Genomic DNA, 20,353 nt, shown 5'->3' on the forward strand with positions numbered 1-20,353 from the left:
GGACATGCCTATGAAAGCCAAAATGGCGTAAAGGGAAGATGCAGTTACTGTTAATTTATATGGGAAAAGTTTTTGAGCGTTCCGAGACCCAAAAAATACCAGATAACACAGAAAACCCTTAGGACACCTCTTAGGCTTTTCTGGAGGTACCTCAGGACACATCTTGCTAGCGGATACACAAAATAAATCGAGAGAAAGCACAGATGCTCACAGACACAGTTCAAAGCTAGGGCAGCTCGACACTGAGATGCTGAGTGTAGATGTCAGGGAAGGAGCTTGGCAACGCCGCTTTCGCTGCTCCGGGTGTGCGCTGCATCTTTAACGCTCACTGAGCCCTATTTCCGATTTTCATCGGTTTTTTTTTTTTTTTTTTAATAAAAGCGGAAATCCTCTTTAGATTTTTTCTGGTTAGCGAAAACAGGCACTAAAGTAGGTCTTTCGTAAAAGTAAAGTGGCATAAGCAAACTTTGGAAAAGCAGGGGATACCTGTATTTCATTAGACGCATTGATTCCGACTCATAGTGACCCTGTAGGACAGAACTGCCCCGTAGGGTTTCTGAGGAGCAGCTGGTGGATTTGAACTGCTGACCTTTTGGTTAGCAGCCATAGCTCTTAACCACCAGGGCTCCTGTATTTCATGAGGGCTTGCAATATGGTGAGTTTTCAATTTCTTTTACATTTAGTATTTGGCATTGTTCTAGAAAGAACTTTTCCTCGTTCGTTGGCAGTGGATTTTAGTGCATCCTAAAATGGCAGGGTAGATTGCTTAATTCTTTCTCTTTAATGATCAATTTTTAAAGTAAGTAGTTGCTGCCATAATGGCCTTCAATTATGGTGGTGAATTAGAGTTTTATAAAAGTATCATTGACTTGTGGATTTTCATTTATTGTGTTTTACAGTTACGTTTTCTTATGTGCAGCTTAAATTGTCCCAAAATTGGCCAGTGGGAACTCCTTACAGTTGTCTCCTTTATCTTTGGTACTGCCTTGCTTTCTGCCACAAGATGTCATAGGCCTACCTAGTAAATTCTCTTTCCCCATATTAGGATCAGCCATTTCTCAAGGAGCCCTTGTTCATTTTAGTGGAGGGCGGCATTTAGAAACCACCTGGTACAACAGTGTGTCACTCCAAGATGGCAGGTCAGTGGGCAAAGCAAGGAATTATTTTTTTAAAAAGTGATGAGCTCATATTATTTCTCATTCATATTTAACTTTACAGGATTTTTCTTGTATTTTCTCTTATACTATTTTTTATTAATATTAACTTGTTTACTTATTTTCTATACATAGTTTCAAAATTACAATACCAATATCACTGCTAATAATAAAACTACTCAGTACAATTTTAAGATTTCCATACAGTTTTTTTGCCCTTAGACTATATCCTACTCATGGTATACAGCCAGGGTACTGAGTTCAGAACTTCGTAGACATAATTAGTTTCTGATTTAACCTTCCTGTATTTCCTTTTGCTAAAATAAGCAAAAATACATATAGTCTAATTTTTCCTTTTTTCTTTCATAAAAAAGTGGCATGAAATATATACTTTCTTGTACCTTTTTTCATTTAGCAGCATAGAGATCACTATACTGCTATGCAGCACTGTATACAGCACCTAGAGATCACTTCCTATCAGTAAGAAGAGATTTTCCTCGTTCTTTTCTATGGCAGCATAGTTCTTAGTAGTGACTTATATGGATATATCATGATTTATTCAACAGATCCTTTATCGATGGACATTTGGGTTGTTTCCAATCTTTTACTATTTCAAATTATGCCACAATGAATAAACTTATGCACATATTACTTTCTAATCTAATAGGTAGGAGCCCTGGTGTTGCAGTGCTTAAGCGCTCAGCTGCTAATTGAAAGATCAGCAGTTCGAACCCACCAGCTGCTCTGTGGGAGAAAGATGTGGCAGTCTGCTTCCGTAAAGATTACAGCCTATGCAAACCCTGCTCTGTCTCATGGGGTCACTATGAGTCAGAATCGACTTGATGGCAAGGGGTTGGTTTGGTTTTTTGGGGGTGCTATAAATTGCAAGTGTTTTCTTTCAGTTTGTCATTTATCTGTTGACTTGGCTTATAGCATTTCTCTTTGTCTTGCAAATGTTTACTTTTATGTGGTAACATTTATCAATATTTTTTAAATTGCTTCTTGCAATGTGGTGATGTCAGACCTTGTCTAACTTCAGGGAGATAATGAGAATCACCATCAGCATCAAGCCCAAAGCTGATTCCTAGGAGGTGGAGGTGAGACATACCCCACTCCAAACTTTTTACCATTTCTGACATAAGCCACCCTTCATTCCCCCCACAGCACTCTACTACTCTGCTGGGTTCGATAACTCAGAGTTAAGTGGTTTATTCAGGAAGTAACAGGGTACAACTTGGGATCAGGATCAACAGGCTATAATTCAGGGTCTGGATCAGGATCAGGAAGCAAGGCAGAGTCTGGAAGGCTCCCCTGAAGTGAACAGCACATCCCTCCCTTCAGTGCAGGACAGCTCTCTCAGCTCCTCTTGGCCTTGCAAGCAACCAGGCCCTTCTCTCTGCTGTGCAGGCCTCCTCTTGGCCCCTCTCAGGTCAGGCCTTTCTGCCTTTGGTCTCCCTGCTGTTGGTCCCTCCATTGCTAACTGACCCAACTCACAGCCAGTGTGGTAGCTTTGTTCAGCTCTCTTAGCTGCATTCTTAGCAGTAGGTTTCAGCCGTCACCACCCATTCTGCTGCAGGGCCCTTCCCAGGCCTCTTACTGTCTTCAGTGTTACAGCTCTTTTAGGGGGTTCTTCATCCCTCTTTCTCTGCTTCTCTCGCCTTTTCTCCTTTCTTTCCGAAACCTCTATGGGGTTGGCTGCATATATAAGCAAATTCCTTGTCAGTTTCAAGGCATGGCACTCCCAGCAGAGTCACAAACTGACTAATCCCCTCAGTGGACCATAGTCACTTCATTTGTGTAGTATATAGTCATTTCATCTGCATAGTATATTGACCAGTCACTGACAGGTGTGTATCAGTCACAAGGCAAGCTGCAGCCCAGGGCCAGACAAAAAGTATCAAACCATCAGCTTGTCCATGGCTTACCCAGGACATGTCAGTTAACCTGGACAAATGTAAAACTCTCTGGGGTAGAAAACTAGGGTAAAAGTAACTCCTCAAGGCATAGGGAGAAAATCTCTCAAGCTGTTTTTGGGAAGAACTAAGGCAAAAGGCCAAGTAGAGGAACTCATTTCATCACACTTCTGGATTTTGAGTCATAGTTAGAAGGGCTTTTCTACTCCCAGATTATTTTAAAAATTACCTGTGTTTTCTTCTAGTACTTATATGCTTTATTTATTTATTTTACTTTACATTATGGAAAGTTTCAAGCATACATAAAAGTCGAATAATATAGTGATTCTTTTATACCTGTTATTCAGCTTCAGTAATTGTCAATTCATAGATACTGAACCTGATATTCATTCTTGTTATTGGCTTTATCTTGTAGCCCCTAAGATTTCTACTGGTACTAGCTGTATAAAATGGGAGGAGCAAACTTCAGAGCAAATATTCAGACTTTATCGTGCCATTGGAAATATAGTAAGTCGGAAGTCATATTGGACTTTTACCTAATTGTTGGGGTGTGTGTGTGTGTGATTCACTTTCTAAATATTTTTACTTAGGAATAAATCTCATAAACTAAACTTGTTGTTAGCTACTGTTGAGTCAGCCCCTGACTCATGGCAACCCATGCACAAGGGGATTGGACCATTGTGATCCATAGGGTTTTATTGGCTGATTTTTGGAAGTAGATCACCAGGCCTTTCTTCCTAGTCCCTCTTAGTCTGGGAGCTCCACTGAAACCTTTTCAGCATCATAGCAACATGCTGCGGTTGCTGCACATGAGGTGTGTTGGCCAAGAATTGAACTTGGGCGTCTCACACAGAAAGCAAGAATTCTACTACTGAACTACCACTGTCCCCGCACTCAACTTAGGAAAAGTGAAATGCATTCTAAAAATAATCTTTAAAGCTTAAGTTTTTATAAGGGCCTTAGAAATTACAAAGCACTTTTAAATATGTATTTTGCTGTTTCAAATAAATAAGTTTTATTATCCCTATTTCAGAGATGAGGAAAATCGAAATGAGGTGACTAACAGGGCTACCCAGTCACTGAATAATGAACTTAAATTTTCTAACTCCTAATCCAATGCTGAGGAGTCCTGATGCACAGCAGTTAAAGCGCTCAGCTGCTAACCTAAAAGTCTGCAGTTCAAACCCACCAGCCGCTCCAAGGGAGAAAGATGCGACTGTCCGCTCCCATAAAGATTTACAGCTGTGGAAACCCTACAGCACAGTTCTGTTCTCTCCTATAGAGCTGCTGTGAGTCACAGTCGACTTGATGGGCAGTAGGCTTGGCTTGGTTTGGGTTAATCCACTGCTTTTTCTAGTATGCATTTTTGCCCCTGCCCAACTTTCTACAATCAAATTCTTAAACCCTTGAATTCCACATATACCTAACAGCTTGCTAAAATGTCTGAGTTAATTCTCAGTTCTTTGACACATCTGTGAGGTTTTTTTCCTTCATTTTGATAGCATCTTGTGTTGTTTGAACCTTGGGACCTAGCAAGTGTGAGGTTTTAAATGGACCAGCTCTGTTATTAATGTCAGGTAAGTGAGGAACTGCCATTCAACATCTGCGGCATGTCAGGTTCTCCAGGGAGGATCACAACCCCAGGTCGTACGGATTATTAGCCCATTTTAAAGTTGAGTAAATTGAGGCTTAATGTAGACATTCAGTGAGTGATTATTGAGAGTTGTTCAGGGCCACAGATTCTGATCCTGGTTCTGCCACTAACTAGCTGTGTCTGGTATTGGGAAGATAGCTGCATCTCCCTGGGCCTCAGTTTCCTTGTTTGTGAAATGGAGCATTGAATTATAGTCTGAAAATAAACTTACTCAAGTCAGAAATTTGAGAGAACTTATTTCCTGGTGTGTGTTAATTTTTATATACACAGTCCAGTTTTAGGGTCTCAGTTATGTTAAAAATTCGTTATATGATAGAGGTGGCATTTCACATCAGGATGGGGAGAGTAAGCTGGATTATCCAGCAAACAACATTGGGACAAGTGGCTAGCCGTTGGGAAGGGAGAACCTTCAAATCCTACCTTTTAAACTCAGAAGGAAATCTAGGTGACTCAAGGATTTAAATGTAAAAAATGAAACCGTAAAGGGCTGGAAAAAAGCATGGCTGAATGATTTTACTATATTTAATAATCATAAAGTCTGGTATGACCTTTTCAAGCATGATGTGAACCACTGAGGTCATAGGAGAAAAGACTGATAGCTGTAACTCCATAAATGTGAAAAACTTAGACATAGAAAAAAAATGACTGCATTCAAGATTAAAGGCCAACAAAGTAGAAAAAACATAATACATATGAGAATTAGAGGGCTAATTTCCTAACTATATAAAAGGCTTTGCAGACTAATAAGAGATGAACGACCTAGTTTAAAAAAAAAAAAAAAAAAGAGCAAAGAAATAGGCCATTTATAGAGAAATAAATAAAAATTACAATAAATATGTGGCAGGCTTTTCAGCCTTGCTAATACTGAACAGCAGTAGATTGTTTTCACTTATCAAGGCGTGTTAACAATAAAATGTTGATGTTCTTTGGCCTAGACATCCCACTTAAATATATATACATATTCTCCAGAAACATAAAAATATTCAAAGATGTATCTACAAGGCTGTTTATTACCACATTGTTTACAATAGCAAGAAATTGAAAATAACTGACATATCCACCATGATGGTACTGGTTGCACAAATTATGGTCTGTTCATCAAATGTGTATACAGAATGGTATATTATAGTATACTCATAAAGGAGAAGACCGTGCAGCAGTTAAAAAGTGTGAAATGGTGTGTACTAATATGAAAAGTTATGCTCGGTTTGTGGTTAAGTAAAAAAGCTCCTTGTAAAACAGTATGTTCTGATTTTGGAATGTAATATTTGTAGCAAAAAAATACAGGAAAATATACATCAAACTGTTAACAGTGGTTACCCTGGAGATGAGAGTAAGGATACTTTCATTTCTAAAATGTTTTTTAACCTAAGTGATTTAATGTTTGTATTTTTTATAATGAGCATAAATTTTTAATTAGATATACTAATAAAGATATAAATGTTGATTTAAAAATAACAGTTAATATCTAAATTCTAGAAACTAATGCAGAGGGTCACATTTATGTTCTGTCCTCTAAAATGTATAGACTGAGTTTCCAATTCCTTTGTAATTGGGAGAGAAGTCAGACCAGATTAACACAAAATAGTAGTTGAAAACAGGTTTTGAATTGAGTACACTTCCTCCTCATACCCTCTTTAATTTTATTTGCAGATGCCTTTGCAGACACTCTGGATGGATAATACCGTTAAAATTCTGGATCTGGTGGAAGTTAACAGTTCCATCCTTGCTGGTACTAACCTTTGAAGAGCTGACATGGAAAATGTTTTCACTGTAGTCTGTTTGAAAATGTGCATGTTTTACTGCTGGTCACATTTACTGTGTTTTAGTTTGTTTTGGTTCAGTAACGATAACACTTGATATCCATTTGATGTTTGAGTCCATGCAGTATACACTCCCATGTGTTTCCTTATTTACTCAGAGCAGTGTACTCTCCATTTCAAGCTCTGTGACTCCCTACATTAAGATTTTCAGGGAGTGTACAATGACTGGGCAGATTTCATCTGAATGTCATGATGAAAGTCTCTTGGCAGCTCAGGGAGAATCTTAGGCCAGCGTGGAACATTCAGGTTCGGCCAGCCACAGGTCTGTTCTAAGGACCAACATGGTGGTCCTAAGGAGTGTGAGCCACAGAGGGAGCTGGTCTAGTTCAGCAGTAGTCATAGAGTTCTCCAGGAATCTAGGAATTTGGATTTGTTTGGTCAGGGATGGAAGGGCCAGCTTAGAATGCAACCCTTCTGTTTTTCTCTCCATTGGTGGGTAGATATTTCTCCAAAGTGGTCAGAACTTCTGGATAAAACATTTCAGATTGATCACTGGGAGACCAGTTAAGAGCTTCTTGGGTGATGGAAAGCTTTCCTTTGGGTTCATGATGGTCACAGAGCACCTTAGCTCAGTCCTAAGTCTTGGGTTACAAAGTCAGGGCATCCGTCCCAAACCCAATACAACCCGTTGCCGTTGAGTTGATTCCAACTTATAGCGACCCTATAGAACAGAGTATAACTGCCCCATAGGGTTTCCAAGGTGGATCTTGGATTTGAACTGCCGACCTTTTGGTTAGCAACCGAGCTTTTAACCACTGCACCACCAGGGCTCCAAGGCATCCATAGATATGTCTAGTACTGCCTCCCAGGATGTTTTTTGTTTTTTTAAGTAGCATCGTGAAGTTGTATAATTATTTATTTCTCTCTCATTATTATTTTTATTTTTTAGATCCAAAATTGAAAGGATGGGCTCTTATTCCAGGATCAGTAATATACCACAAACAGTCACAAATACTGCTGGTCTGTTGCAAGGTACATTTTCATTTAGTTTTGCATTGGCATACTTCTTCACTGAGTTTATAGTTTATATCTTTATCATTTTCTTGATTAGGACTTCAGTCAACTGCCTGGTCATCAGATTGGGCCAGTAGACATTTTAATCTTCTTAAGAAACAGTAGAATTTCTAGCATAATTTTTTGGAAGTGGTAAGGTTTTGCCAAGACATTATTATTCACTGAAACTATGAAAGAAGATTTAGTAACTTTAGTGTTTTCTTAAAAGAAATCCAGTTTAATGACCAGGCTCTTGTGTTTGGTAACACAAAAGATAGTCATATCAGGGTACCTACTGAACTCCCACAGTGCATGCATCCTGCTGGTGATACTGCTCAACAGTGGCCGGGGCGGAGATTTGTTAACTATTTAAAGTTACTTTGGGACCATTATTGTTTTGTAGGACAGTGGTATTGTCCTGAGAAGTGTGCCACATTCCTTCCATTTCCTGGGTCTTTTCCCTTACGTGGTGTGTGTGAGAGAGATTCAAGCTCAAGCAGGGCCGTTCAGGATGGGCTGGATTGACCCCCACTATGCAAAAATTTTTTTTTCTTTTTATGCCAACCTTAGCTACAGAACCCCTGCATTTACCTCTCTTTATCGCTGCTTACCTTATTCTGGGACAGTGTTGGGTGCATGTGTCTTGCTGTCCTTTTCTGGGACTCTGTATATGTTTTGTGTGTCTGGCATTTTGCTCTAATAGAAAAAGCCAAGGTTGTCTGAACATGAGAGTGTGATTCCCACCAGCTGTGTCACCTGTGACAAATCAGTTTCCTCTTCTAAAGGGGGTGTGATTCTGGATCTGCCCACCCTTTAGAGTTGTTAGACTAACCGAAAGCTTGGTGGTTCAAACCTACCCAGTGCTCTATGAAGAGAAAGACTAGGCAGTTTGCTTCCGTAAAGACTACAGCCAAGAAATCCCTATGGGGCAGTTCTGCTGTCACACGGGGTCGCTATGAGTTGGAATGCACTTGATGGCACCCAACAACACCAACATGTTTCGATGACAGTCATAATAAGATATATGGATATACTCTGAAGTTTTTAAAGCACCATGCAAGTGTAACATCATACCTTTTTACTCTGTTCTCTTTATGTTTAAATAGGTTTATACATGTTTAAACATTTGTTATCTCTTCTTGGTAGTAAGCTTTTAGAGTCAAGGAGTTGTATTCATGTTATTGAGTACATTGCTATTTGTAGCTACGCATGTAGTAACGCTTGGTGGTTCATTTGTTTTCATGATAAAGTTTTATAAACTAAAATTGACTCAGCTTTTCGGTTTTGCCACCACTGCCCATTCACTGTTTGTCTTTTGCCCTTTAGGATGGCTGGATTGGTGTTCGCTCAGTGATGCTCAAGAAAACACTAACAGCGACGGATTTCTACAATGGGTATTTGCACCCCTGGTACCAAAAAAATTCTCAGGCTCAGCCGAGCCAGTGCAGATTTCAGACTCTCAGACTGCCAACAAAGAAGCAGCAGAAAAAAAAAATGGTTGCTATGCAACAGTGTATTTAGTTAGGAAGAAGATGGACAAGAGTCAGTTACATATTTAATTTATTAAAAGCCTTATTTACAAGGAATTACATTGGGTGGCGTAAACAGTTAATGCAGTCAGCTGCTAACCAAGGTGTTGGAGGCTCAAGTTAACCCAGAGGCACCTTGGAAGAAAGGCCAGACAATCTACTTCTGAAAAATCTGCTTCCGAAAACCTTATGAAGCACAGTTCTACTCTGATACACATGGGGTCACCATGAGTCACAATCAACTCAATGGCAACTGGTTACTAGTTACCTTGATTTTCAAAGATGACACTGTTGGAAGAAGAGATTATGGTCACTTTTTAACAGTAATTAAAAGCAGCTTTTTCTACTTGAATAACAAAAGCAGCTTTAAATAAAATTTTTCTTAATATCAAATTCAGGGAGATTGTATCTTTCCCTAAGAGCAAGGGCAAGTAACCAGTGTGTTTATATATGTATTCTCTAGAGAAATCCTTTTAAAAACAGTACCTGTGTTAAATTTTTAAAATCCTATTTGCCCATTAGCTATATTAGTGTTTTAGAAGTACTTAATCTGCATTTCTGATTTTCAACGAGTAGTTAAATCAATTCTTTCTATTTCTCTACTGTCTAGTTCTCATCAAGTAGAAAAAATGATGTTTATCTCTGCCACATTGATCTGTATTATAAATTCACATTTTACATTTAGGTTTTCCTGAGGTAGGAACGTGCTCACAATTTCAGCTTACTTAGAAATAAAGGTTATAGAGCATCTGGTCTGTGCAAACTCATCTTCTCTGTCACCAGGGGAGCTGTGCATTTCTGGAGGAGGAAGGAGGTACCGTGTCCTGCTCTTGACCTGAGAATCTTTTCATGTCAGCTTCTTCTGCCCAGATTCCATCAGTTGAAATCTTTCTCCGTGCATTAGTTCACCTGTTCATTCGACAGCGTTTATTGACAGGGTGATCATATAATTGGTTGTCTAAACTAGGACACTTTCATGAGTGAAAGGAGGCATTATACTAATTATGCCAGGACACCAGGCATAGACCAGGACTCCCCCAGGCAAACCAGGTTGTCTGGTCATCCTATTTATTGAGCACTTTGGGTGTAATTAGCTTTTATGCTGGTTGCCGGAGATTCAGAGATTAAATAATATTGAGCACCTTCAATCTAGTGGGGAGGCGGACATGTAAACAAAATACATAACTACAAATGCTATAATGGAGGTATAATGGAAGCATTAAGTCTCCCTCGGGAGTCAACAGAGGCTTTCTAGAGGAAGTGAAACTTAACCCAAGGTTGCAAATGATGAGCTCAGTATGCAGACTAAGGCCCGGAAGAGCATCCTAAAGCGTAGAGTACAAAGACATAAAAGAACACTAACTTATACTTTAAACAATAAATGTGTTATGTGTTCTTCTGTAGGTATACCAAAACCTAAACCAAACCCAGTGCCATCAAGTCGATTCCGACTCATAGTGACCCCATAGGACAGAGTAGAACTGCCCCATAGAGCTTCCAAGGAGCGCCTAGCAGGTGCGAACTGCCGACCCTTTGGTTAGCAGCCGTAGCACTTAACCACTGTGCCACCAGGGTTTCCTTGTATGTATAACCTAGTTATATATATACACACGCACACATATATATGTGGAACCCTGGTGGCACAGTGATGAAGAGTTCAGCTGCCAACCAAAAAAGGTCACCATTTCAAATCCACCAGCTGCTCCTTGGTAACCTATGGAGCAGTTCTACTCTGTCCTATAGGGCCACTATGAGTTGGAATCGACTTGAAGGCAACAGGTTTGGTTTTGGTTTGTGTGTGTGTATGTGTGTGGTGGGGCTGGGGAAGAAAGCTAATAATAGATCATGGAAGATAAGTGGCATGTTATACAGGAAAAAAAGCATGGTGTTTTGAAGGAACTACAGGAATTGATATGAATGGGATGTGACGGTGTACCCAAAACTAGAAGAGGAAGCTGAGGCCAAATCATGGCTCTGAAAACCACAGTGAGAGTCTGAATCTTGTAGGCAAAAGACCTTTTTTTAATTGTAAAAATATATATAACAACATTTGGTAGGCAATAGATTTTAATCAGGGAATGACATGACCAGATTTGCATTTTGGAAAGATAACTTCAGTAGCAGAAGTGTGCGTAAAACCTGGGGCACGAAGGTGTTGGGAGGTTAGAAATGGTAAAGAGCCGAAGTGCCACAGTGGCTGTGGGAATGGGAAAAACTGAAAGATTTTTGCGGTGGAAGTGAGAACTTACTGGGTTACCATTTGGTTATTAAATTTTGGCTCCACCACTGACTAAGCTCTTTGATTTCTGAGAAGTCACTTAACATCACTGAACTTTAGTTTCTTCGTATGTGAAATGGGATTGCAAACCAAAAACCATTCTCAGGATGGTTTGGAGAATCAATGAGACAGTCTATGTGAAGGTGCCTTTGGGCTGTTATTTTGAAATTAATATTCACTGATGAGTTACTCCCTGCCAGGCACTCTGCTCATGTTAGGGAATGCACAGAGAATGAAAATCAGCACCCGCTGGGTACCTGAGTGTGTGGTAGGGTGGTTTCTGCAGGGGCCTAAGGATGTGCCCAGGCAGACACTGCCACAGAGAGTGGGGAACCTTGCCGAGGGTACAGCTCACTGGCCCCAGAGCTGTGACCCAGGAAAGGCTAGGCTCCACTTCCACCATCTAAGCCATTTTCTGCCTCTCTCATCCCCCAAAACAGGGCAACCATCTTGGCAAGAGGAGCATTTCTAGAATGCTAGAAGGAACCTCAAAGGTCCCTCAGACTTTGGCGTTTGGTGAAACCAAGAACCTTGATGCCTGAAGTTAGGTTCTTGGATGCAAAGAACATGACCGGAAACACCTTTAAGAAAGTACGTGTGGGGAGGGGTTGAGGAGGGGGGATGGTTATTACACGAATATAAGTGGGCAAGGACTGGAAAGCTGTTAGGAGCAAGGCAGCTCTGGGGTTGCTGCTGTCCCTTCCCTACCCCCCTTGCTCCCCCATGTCTCCCTGATGACATGTGTGCTCTATTTATCTGATCTCTTACTAAACCAAAAAAAGAAAAAAAAAAATCTGTTGCCATCAAATTGATTCCAACACACAGGGGCCCTATAGGACAGGGTAGTACTGCTCCATAGGGTCTCCAAGGAGTGGCTGGTGGATTTGAACTGCCAGCGTTTTTTTGGATAGCAGCCGAATTCAACCACTGCACAACCAGGGCTCCCAAAGTCAAAGCTGCATTGACCAGGAAGCAAACCCTGGCCTCCCAGGGGGCAGATAAGAATCCTACCACCAAACCACCAATGTTCATCCCATCGGTCTAGTACTAGTTAATGTAACACATTCTGGGTGGGATCTGTCTAGTTGTTTAGCCAATTACCATTGCCTTTACTGGGCAGAACCTTATGTGCCAGGCCACCTTCTAGTCCTTGGCCAAACTGTGAGTCAGTGCCATCCCACTTCAGTGATTGTCACCCTGCTTAAAAAATAGCCAATCTGAGCTGGAAAGGGAAGTTGGTCACCACGACTGGCATGGCTGGTATACACTCAGGACTCTGTGGAATACCTTTCATAGACATGAAATCTTGAGGCTAGAGTACAAGGCCTACCCCACAGAGGGCAGTTTCCCATCCAAGAAGCCTCAAGGCCGTCCTGGGACTGGAAGATAAACACAAGATACAGAAATGGCATCTTCATGGCAGCCCCTTCTCTGAGAAAGAAAATAGTGCACATCCGAGATAGGCCTCGGGAAAGCACATGACCCACTCTTTGTTCAGACCCCTATAGAGACCACCGTCCAGTCTGATTGAGGAGGTTTCTTACCAGAACCAGCTCCACCTGGATCACTTGTCTAAAGTGTAGATTCCTGGGCCTCACACCAGATCTTAAATCAGAATCTCTAGATATGGGACTCTGCATTTTATCAAACTCATCAAATAAGTTTTATGCTAGAGCAGTGTCTTAGCCTCGGTTCTCTGAAGGAGTAAAACTAGTAAAGTGTGTATAAATACATAAAGAAATTACTTCAAGGAAATGATTCACACAATTGTAGAGCCTAGCAAGTCCCAAATCCGTGGGTCAGGCAGCATACTGGAGACCTCTGCTGGCTCACATGACTGCAGGGTTTGACAAAGCCAAAATCTGCACATGAGGTAGCAGGCTGGAGGCTTCTGCTGGCTCATGGGGCTGCAAGGGTTGGTGAATCCAAAATCTGCTGGTCAGGTAGCAGGCCAGAAACATCTTCAGGCTTATATCCCAAGAACTAGACGTAAGGTGATGAGAAGAATACAGGGTCCAGAAAGAAGGCAAGCTTTGCCAGAACATTCATTTATATAATGGAGGCAGGCCACAACCCTAAGGAAACTCCCCTTTCAACTGATTGGCTGCTCACATCAGATGCCAAAATGGAAAGTGATTACATAGTATCCGCCAAACCACTGAGAATCATAGCTTATTGAAGTTGACACATAACATTCATTATCACAAGCTTTAACTAACAAGAGGTGCACGTGGATCTGAGCCACATGCTGGCCCCTAGGACTGAGGTCCTTTGGTGGGGGGTTGTTGTGTTATGTCAAGTTGATTTCGATTCATAACAACCCTACAGAACAGAGTAAAACTGCCCCCATAGGGTTTCCTAGAGTGTAATCTTTATGAGAGCAGATCACCAGGTCTTTTCTCCTGCAGAGCTGCCGACCTTTCAGTTTGAAGCTGAATGCTTAACCATGGTGCCACCAGGGCTTCCCAGGGGGGAGGTGTGCAAAAATGCTACTCTGTGCTCTGGCTGAAAGGATGGGTTTGCAAACGCACTGCTTCCTTATGCCAGATGCTTCGACCCTGGTTGTTGTCAGAGCTGAAAAAAGACACCCATGGCATCCGATTCAAAACCCTACTCTGGCCCTAGTTAAGTGACCCAGGACAAGTAACTTAAACTTTTTAAACTCAGATTTCTCAGTTTAAAAGTATGGATAATACCTGCTGTCTTAGTCATCTACTACCGCTGTAACAAATACCACAAGTGGTTGGCTTTAACAAAGAGAAATTTATTCGCTCACAGTCCAGTAGGCTAAAAGTCTGAATTAAGAGCACTGGTCCAGGGAAAGACTTTCTGTCTCTGTTGGCTCTGGAGGAAGGTCCTTGTGATGCATCAGTCTTCCCTTGGTCCGGGACCATCTCAGTGCAGGAAACTCTGGTCCAAAGGACATGCTCTGCTCCCAGCACTGCTTTTTTGGTGGTATGAGGTCCCCATGTCTCTCTGCTCACTTCTCTCTTTTATATCTCAAAACAGACTGGCTTAAGACTACCTAATCTTGCAGAGCTCATCAATATAACTGCCACTAATCCATCTCATTACATCCTAGTGATAGGATTTACAACACGTGGGGAAATCACATCAGATTACAAAATGGTAGACGATCATACAATACTGGGAATCATGATCTAGCCAAGTTGACAGATATTTTTGGGGGAGACGATTCAACCCATGACACCTGCCTGGCAGACTAGAAATACATATGGAAAAAATGCCCAGGGCAGTGCCTGGCATAGTAGCTGTTACTGTCACCAAAGAGCCCTGGTGGCGCAGCGGTTAAGCACGTGGCTGCTAACTGAAAAGTAAGTGGTTCAAACCCACCAGCCACTTCGTGGGAGAAAGATGTGGCAGTCTGCTTCCATAAATATTACAGCCTGGAAACCCTGTGGGGCAGTTCTACTGTGTCCGATAGGGTCACTATGAGTCGGAGTCAACCTGAAGGCAGTGGGTGTTGTACCACAGTCCAGTGCTGCTCTGATCCCCTCTTTGGATCTGCAACATTTTCTCCTCTGGATGGCAGCACCAGCCTGTGGAGATGCCTTTAGATCAATACAGAAAGAAAAAGAATTTCCAAGCAGTAAAGGATCTGTGATTTAGTAGCCCCAATTTTTATTTCAGAGATGATGGAATGAGGGCTCAGCTACAGCTAGCTAGTGACACCACCAGGATTAGAACCTGATGATGACAGGAGGTTTTCTTTCAAAAAAGAGTCTAATCTTGGTTTGGTTTGGGGGACAAAAGAGATGTTTCTGAGCATAAAATTTAGCTCTTGAGAATGGCCACTGAAAGGATGTTTACTGCTTTTATACTTTGTATTTAAGGTAGTATATTTTCTAGTGAAAACCTATTTTCACCTTTTTTCTTTATAGTCATCAAGGAATTCTAAGGTAAAAATATATTATTTTTAGAGGCAGAGTCTCTGAGTCAGACAGACCTAGTGTGAGCCCTGGCCCTGTCACTGACCTAAAGCTGAGGCTGGTTACTTATTATTCTGAATCTGTTTCCTTATCTGTGACAGTGGCGTCACTAGGGTTGGTGTCAACCAGCACAGTAACTCATAGTGTCACCCACCCCCTTCCCCCATGGATCTCCTCCCATACCAGACCATACAGAATCCTTACTAATGTATTTTGTACTAATGTTACTTGTAAATTTTAATTCCCGTATATCTCTCCTCCTTTTCCTTGAATTACTATTTCCCTCTCCAAAAAGTTATTGATATAAGTACACAAATACTAATTACCACAATATTGTAGCTAAAACATCAGAAAATTTGACAAAATCAGCAACTATAAAAATGCTGGCAGCAACAAAAACAGTGCATGCGTGCAGACAAAACCATGTGATTCAAAGTGTCATTGTAGTTGGGTATGATGACAGCTCCGGCTGGAGCACATTAGGTTTAAAAAGTAAATTAGCAGAGTTTTAGCCTTGTACGTTGTCTTAGTTATCTAGTGCTGCTATAACAGAAATACCATGAGTGGATGGCTTTAACAAAGAGAAATTTATTCTCTCTCAGTCTAGGAGGCTAGAAGTCCGAATTCAGGATGAGAGCTCCAGGGGAAGCCTTTCTCTCTCTGTCAACTCTAGGGAAAGGTCCTTGTCATCAATCTTCCCCAGTCAAGGAACTTCTCAGTGCAGGGGCCCTGAGTCCAAAGAATGCGCGCTCCTGACTCTTCTTGCTTGGTGGTAACGAGGTCCCTCTGACTCTCTGCTTGCTTCGCCCTTTTATATCTCAAAAGAGATTGATTTAAGACACAACCTAATTTTGCAAATTGAGTCCTGCCTCATTAACGTCATAGAAGTAGGATTTACAACACATTGGAAAATCGCATCAGATGACAAAATGGTGGACAATTACACAAAAGTGGGAATTATGGCCTAGCCAAGTTGACACATATTTTTGGAGGATGCAGTGCAATCCATGACACAGATGTATTGATACATGTAAGCTGGACTTAAGAAAAATGTTTTTGTTATAACTGCAGGGATTTTTTTTTTTAATAATTTTTATTGTGCTTTAAGTAAAAGTTTACAAATCAAGTCAGTCTGTCACATATAAGCTTATATACACCTTACTACATACTCCCATTTACTCTCCCCCTAATTAGTCAGCCTGCCCCCTCCCTCCAGTCTCTCCTTTCGTGACCGTTTTGCCAGTTTCTAACCCTCTCTACCCTCCCATCTCCCCTCCAGACAGGAGATGCCAACACAGTCTCAAGTGTCCACCTGATACAAGTAGCTCACTCTTCATCAGCATCTCTCTCCAACCCATTGTCCAGTCCCTTCCATGTCTAATGAGTTGTCTTCGGGAATGGTTCCTGTCCTGGGCCAACAGAAGGTTTGGGGACCATGACCGCTGGTATTCTTCTAGTCTCAGTCAGACCATTAAGTCTGGTCTTTTTATGAGAATTTGGGGTCTGCATCCCACTGATCTCCTGCTCCCTCAGGGGTTCTCTGTTGTGCTCCCTGTCAGGGCAGTCATCGGTTGTGGCCTGGCACCATCTAGTTCTTCTGGTCTCAGGATGATGTAAGTCTCTAGTTCATGTGGCCCTTTCTGTCTCTTGGGCTCATAGTTATCGTGTGACCTTGGTGTTCTTCATTCTCCTTTGATCCAGGTGGGTTGAGACCAATTGATGCATCTTAGATGGCTGCTTGTTAGCATTTAAGACCCCAGACGCCACACTTCAAAGTGGGATGCAGAATGTTTTCATAACAGAATTTATTTTGCCAATTGACTTAGAAGTCCCCTTGAGCCATAGTCCCCAAACCCCCGCCGTTGTTCCGCTGACCTTCGAAGCATTCAGTTTATCCAGGAAACTTCTTTGCTTTTGGTCCAGTGCAGTTGAGCTGACCTTCCCTGTATTGAGTATTGTCCTTCCCTTCACCTAAAGTAGTTCTTATCTACTAACTAATCAGTAAATAACCCTCTCCCACCCTCCCTCCCTCCCCCCTCTCATAACCACAAAAGAATGTGTTCTTCTCAGTTTATACTATTTCTCAAGATCTTATAATAGTGGTCTTATACAATTATTTGTCCTTTTGCATCTGACTAATTTCACTCAGCATAATGCCTTCCAGGTTCCTCCGTGTTATGAAATGTTTCACAGATTCCTCACTAATCTTTACCGATGCGTAGTATTCCATTGTGTGAATGTACCACAATTTATTTAACCATTCATCCGTTGATGGACACCTTGGTTACGTCCAGCTTTTTGCTATTGTAAACACTGTGCAGGGATATTTTTATAAAAATAATAAATTTCTGCTGCAACAGTGCACAAAAATTTTATAGACAGTTATTTTGGTGTCACCCCCTCTGACAGTGTCGCCTGGTGCAGTCTGTACCCCTTACACCCCCTTAATGATGCCACTAATCCATGAAATGAAAAATCATACCTACTTTGCAAGGATTGTCATGAAGAATAGAAATAATATATATAACACACCTAGCACAGTGCCTGGAACACAGTCAGTTCTCAATACCGATACTATTAGCTAATATTTACTGAGTGCTGGCCCCATTTCTAAGGATGTGACATGGACTATCTCATTTTATCTTTGCAATAACCTTGTAAGGCAGGTACTGTTATTTATCTTCCTTTTTCTGGATGAGGTGACCAAAGCGCAAGAATGTTAAATAGCTCATAAGTGGTGAGCTGGTATTTACACCTTGGGTTTGTCTGACTCCAGTCTGAGGGCCTAACCATTCTAATACGCTGCCTCTACTTGCAAATGTTTTTATCCTTCATCTGGGAATTTAAGGTGTTAGACTTTGGCTTTCAGAAGCTAAGGAAGGAGCACACATGCTAATCCAATGCCCGTTATATGCAGGGACTGTACTATCCGGTTTCAAAAAGATTTTTCTCATTTTAGTCACAACTTAATCACTGTCTTTTTTTTACCTTTACAAATTTTGATAATTTTCTAGAATCTTACAGTCAGAAGCTGCTTTATTTTGTATTAAAACAGTGACACTCTTGTTTTCCAAGATTCTTTATTGCTGTTTTTATCCCAAGATGGCAAATTACCAGCTTTTACAGGAGGGACATTATGAGCTCCTGGGTTGGCAGATGATACAAAAAACTCGGCACCTTTGCTTAGCAGTTCCTATTTTAATAAGTGAACAGTTAACAAACAATAAGTCTTCCAACAAGTTAAAATACTGTTTCAGTTAAATCGGCATTTTTTGTGTATAGGCTAATTTTTTTAAAGTTTAATTGGAAATCAGAAAGGGGGGATTAACAGAAGTTTTTCAAGGAAAGGCTATTGCAAAGATTTTTAAATACGTTCCTCATAAATTTATAGAATACAAGATCTTAGAATCAGAAAGGACTTAGAGACCTTTTAGTCCATCCTTGGACTCTTTTTACAGGGAAGTCAAGTCAGGCCTCAAGAGGAAATGTCTGCCCAGGGAAAGAACTCAGGTTTCTTAGTTACCCAATCATAACTAATTAGCAATGATAAATAACTGTATATAACTCCTCTTTGATGGGGTCTTTAGGTAGCAGGCTAAAGAAGAGCCATGTCAGCATCTTTCTTGGGCAGTTCCAGAATCCCCACTTGTCTGATCCCTAGAATCCAGTGCAGTGTGCATTTGACACAGAGCTGCATTCATTTTCAGTCTTGAGTTTCAGCATAATTGGTATGTAACACTGCAGTTAATCACACCTCGAGAAGCTTTAAAGAGAGGTATTTCAAGAATTGGTATTTGTCTGAAAAACCAAGTGTTTTGTTACAGATATTAAATTCACAGATTTTAAATGTTCCTTATTTGGACAGGAAACCCTGGTGGTGTAGTGGTTAAAAGCTATGGCTGCTAACCAAAAGATCAGCAGTTTGAATCCACCAGGCGCTCCTTGGAAACTCTATGGGGCAGTTTTACTCTGTCTTATAGGGTTTCTATGAGTCGACCACAACAGGTTTGGTTTGGTTTTGGTTTTGTTTGGATTAGAAAATGGACAATGTGCTTGTCATGTGATATGGAATAACTTCAGGACCCAAACATGACTGTGGGGTCCTTTTTACTTTTTCACACATCCATGGTTCCTGGAGGCAAAATGTGGGTATTCACTCTAAGCGGTTCACTGGAGGAAACAGCATATATCATGTGAGACCACATGGGGTATTTGGGACCCTTGCAACAGCTGGTATGATGAGAGTACCTTGGTCCCATAGAGAGGTCGGTCAAGAGCCTGACCTGCTCAAACGAGCTTGGACTTTAGTTTGAAGGCAGTGGTATTGAAAGCCAGGGAGTCGCACAAACATCCAAAAAAACCAAACCCGTTGCCACTGAGTCGATTCCAACTCATAGTGACCCTATAGGGCAGAGTAGAACATAGCTGCGTTTTATTATTTTTATCACACAAATACATGAATGCATTCTTATACAGATTCAAATACTACATCTAAAGCCAAAAGATTTCTTCACCACCCCCTCACCCTACCTTCAATTACTCCTCAAAGATAATCACTATCCTGTTTGGTGTGTATGCTTTTCAACATTAAAAAAAAAAAATTCACTGATGTATATATATGCATAGAGATATATCTAGAATTGTCTTTTAGGTGTGTTTTAAACTCTATGCATGTGTGAACACAGTTGCTTGGAGTTGAGCCCTTCTGAGACCCAGCTGGCCATGTTTACTTTGGTGTTCACAGCATATTTTGTGAGCATTCCAGTTTTCACATGAGATTCTAACACAGGGACTGGTGCTGTGGGAACCATCTGGTAGACCCCAACCACAACAGCTGCAAACCCTCCCAGCAACATCCACAATGTTGGCCTGCACTGTGGTGTACCCTGGGTCAAAAGTTTGCTGCCGGCAGCTGTGCCTTACAGGACAGCTGGAATTCCCAGGTATTAAATGTTCCTTGTTCAGATTAGAAAATGGGCAGTTTGGTTGTCATGTGTTATGGAACAACTGAGGATCCAAACAGGGCCATGGGGTCTTTTTCTAATGGAAACAAGCAAAC

At 41.2% G+C, this 20,353-nt stretch overlaps 1 protein-coding gene across 9 annotated transcripts in view; it reads left to right on the forward strand.

The window, feature by feature from the left end:
• The window catches only part of MTFMT (mitochondrial methionyl-tRNA formyltransferase), a 30,738-nt gene that overhangs the window by 8,692 nt on the left and 1,693 nt on the right, over positions 1–20,353 (forward strand). For 2 of the 9 annotated variants that reach the window (XR_010317420.1, XM_064267392.1), the window contains exons 6-11: positions 3,483–3,574; positions 6,375–6,453; positions 7,434–7,516; positions 8,864–8,931; positions 9,850–9,880; positions 11,785–11,935. Coding sequence is in view for 6 of the 9 variants with exons in the window: in XM_064267392.1 (XP_064123462.1) it covers positions 3,483–3,574; positions 6,375–6,453; positions 7,434–7,516; positions 8,864–8,931; positions 9,850–9,880; positions 11,785–11,886 (455 nt within the window). In the remaining 3 variants the exon portion in view is untranslated. Of the gene's footprint in view, positions 1–3,482; positions 3,575–6,374; positions 6,454–7,433; positions 7,517–8,863; positions 10,005–11,784; positions 11,936–15,896; positions 16,668–20,353 lie in introns of those variants that run through there. The other 7 variants (XM_064267393.1, XM_023558348.2, XR_010317421.1 and 4 more) reach the window with 7 other exon arrangements.

The sequence above is a fragment of the Loxodonta africana genome, chromosome 13 (genome assembly GCF_030014295.1).
Source record: "Loxodonta africana isolate mLoxAfr1 chromosome 13, mLoxAfr1.hap2, whole genome shotgun sequence".
NCBI classification, from domain to species: Eukaryota; Metazoa; Chordata; class Mammalia; order Proboscidea; family Elephantidae; genus Loxodonta; species Loxodonta africana.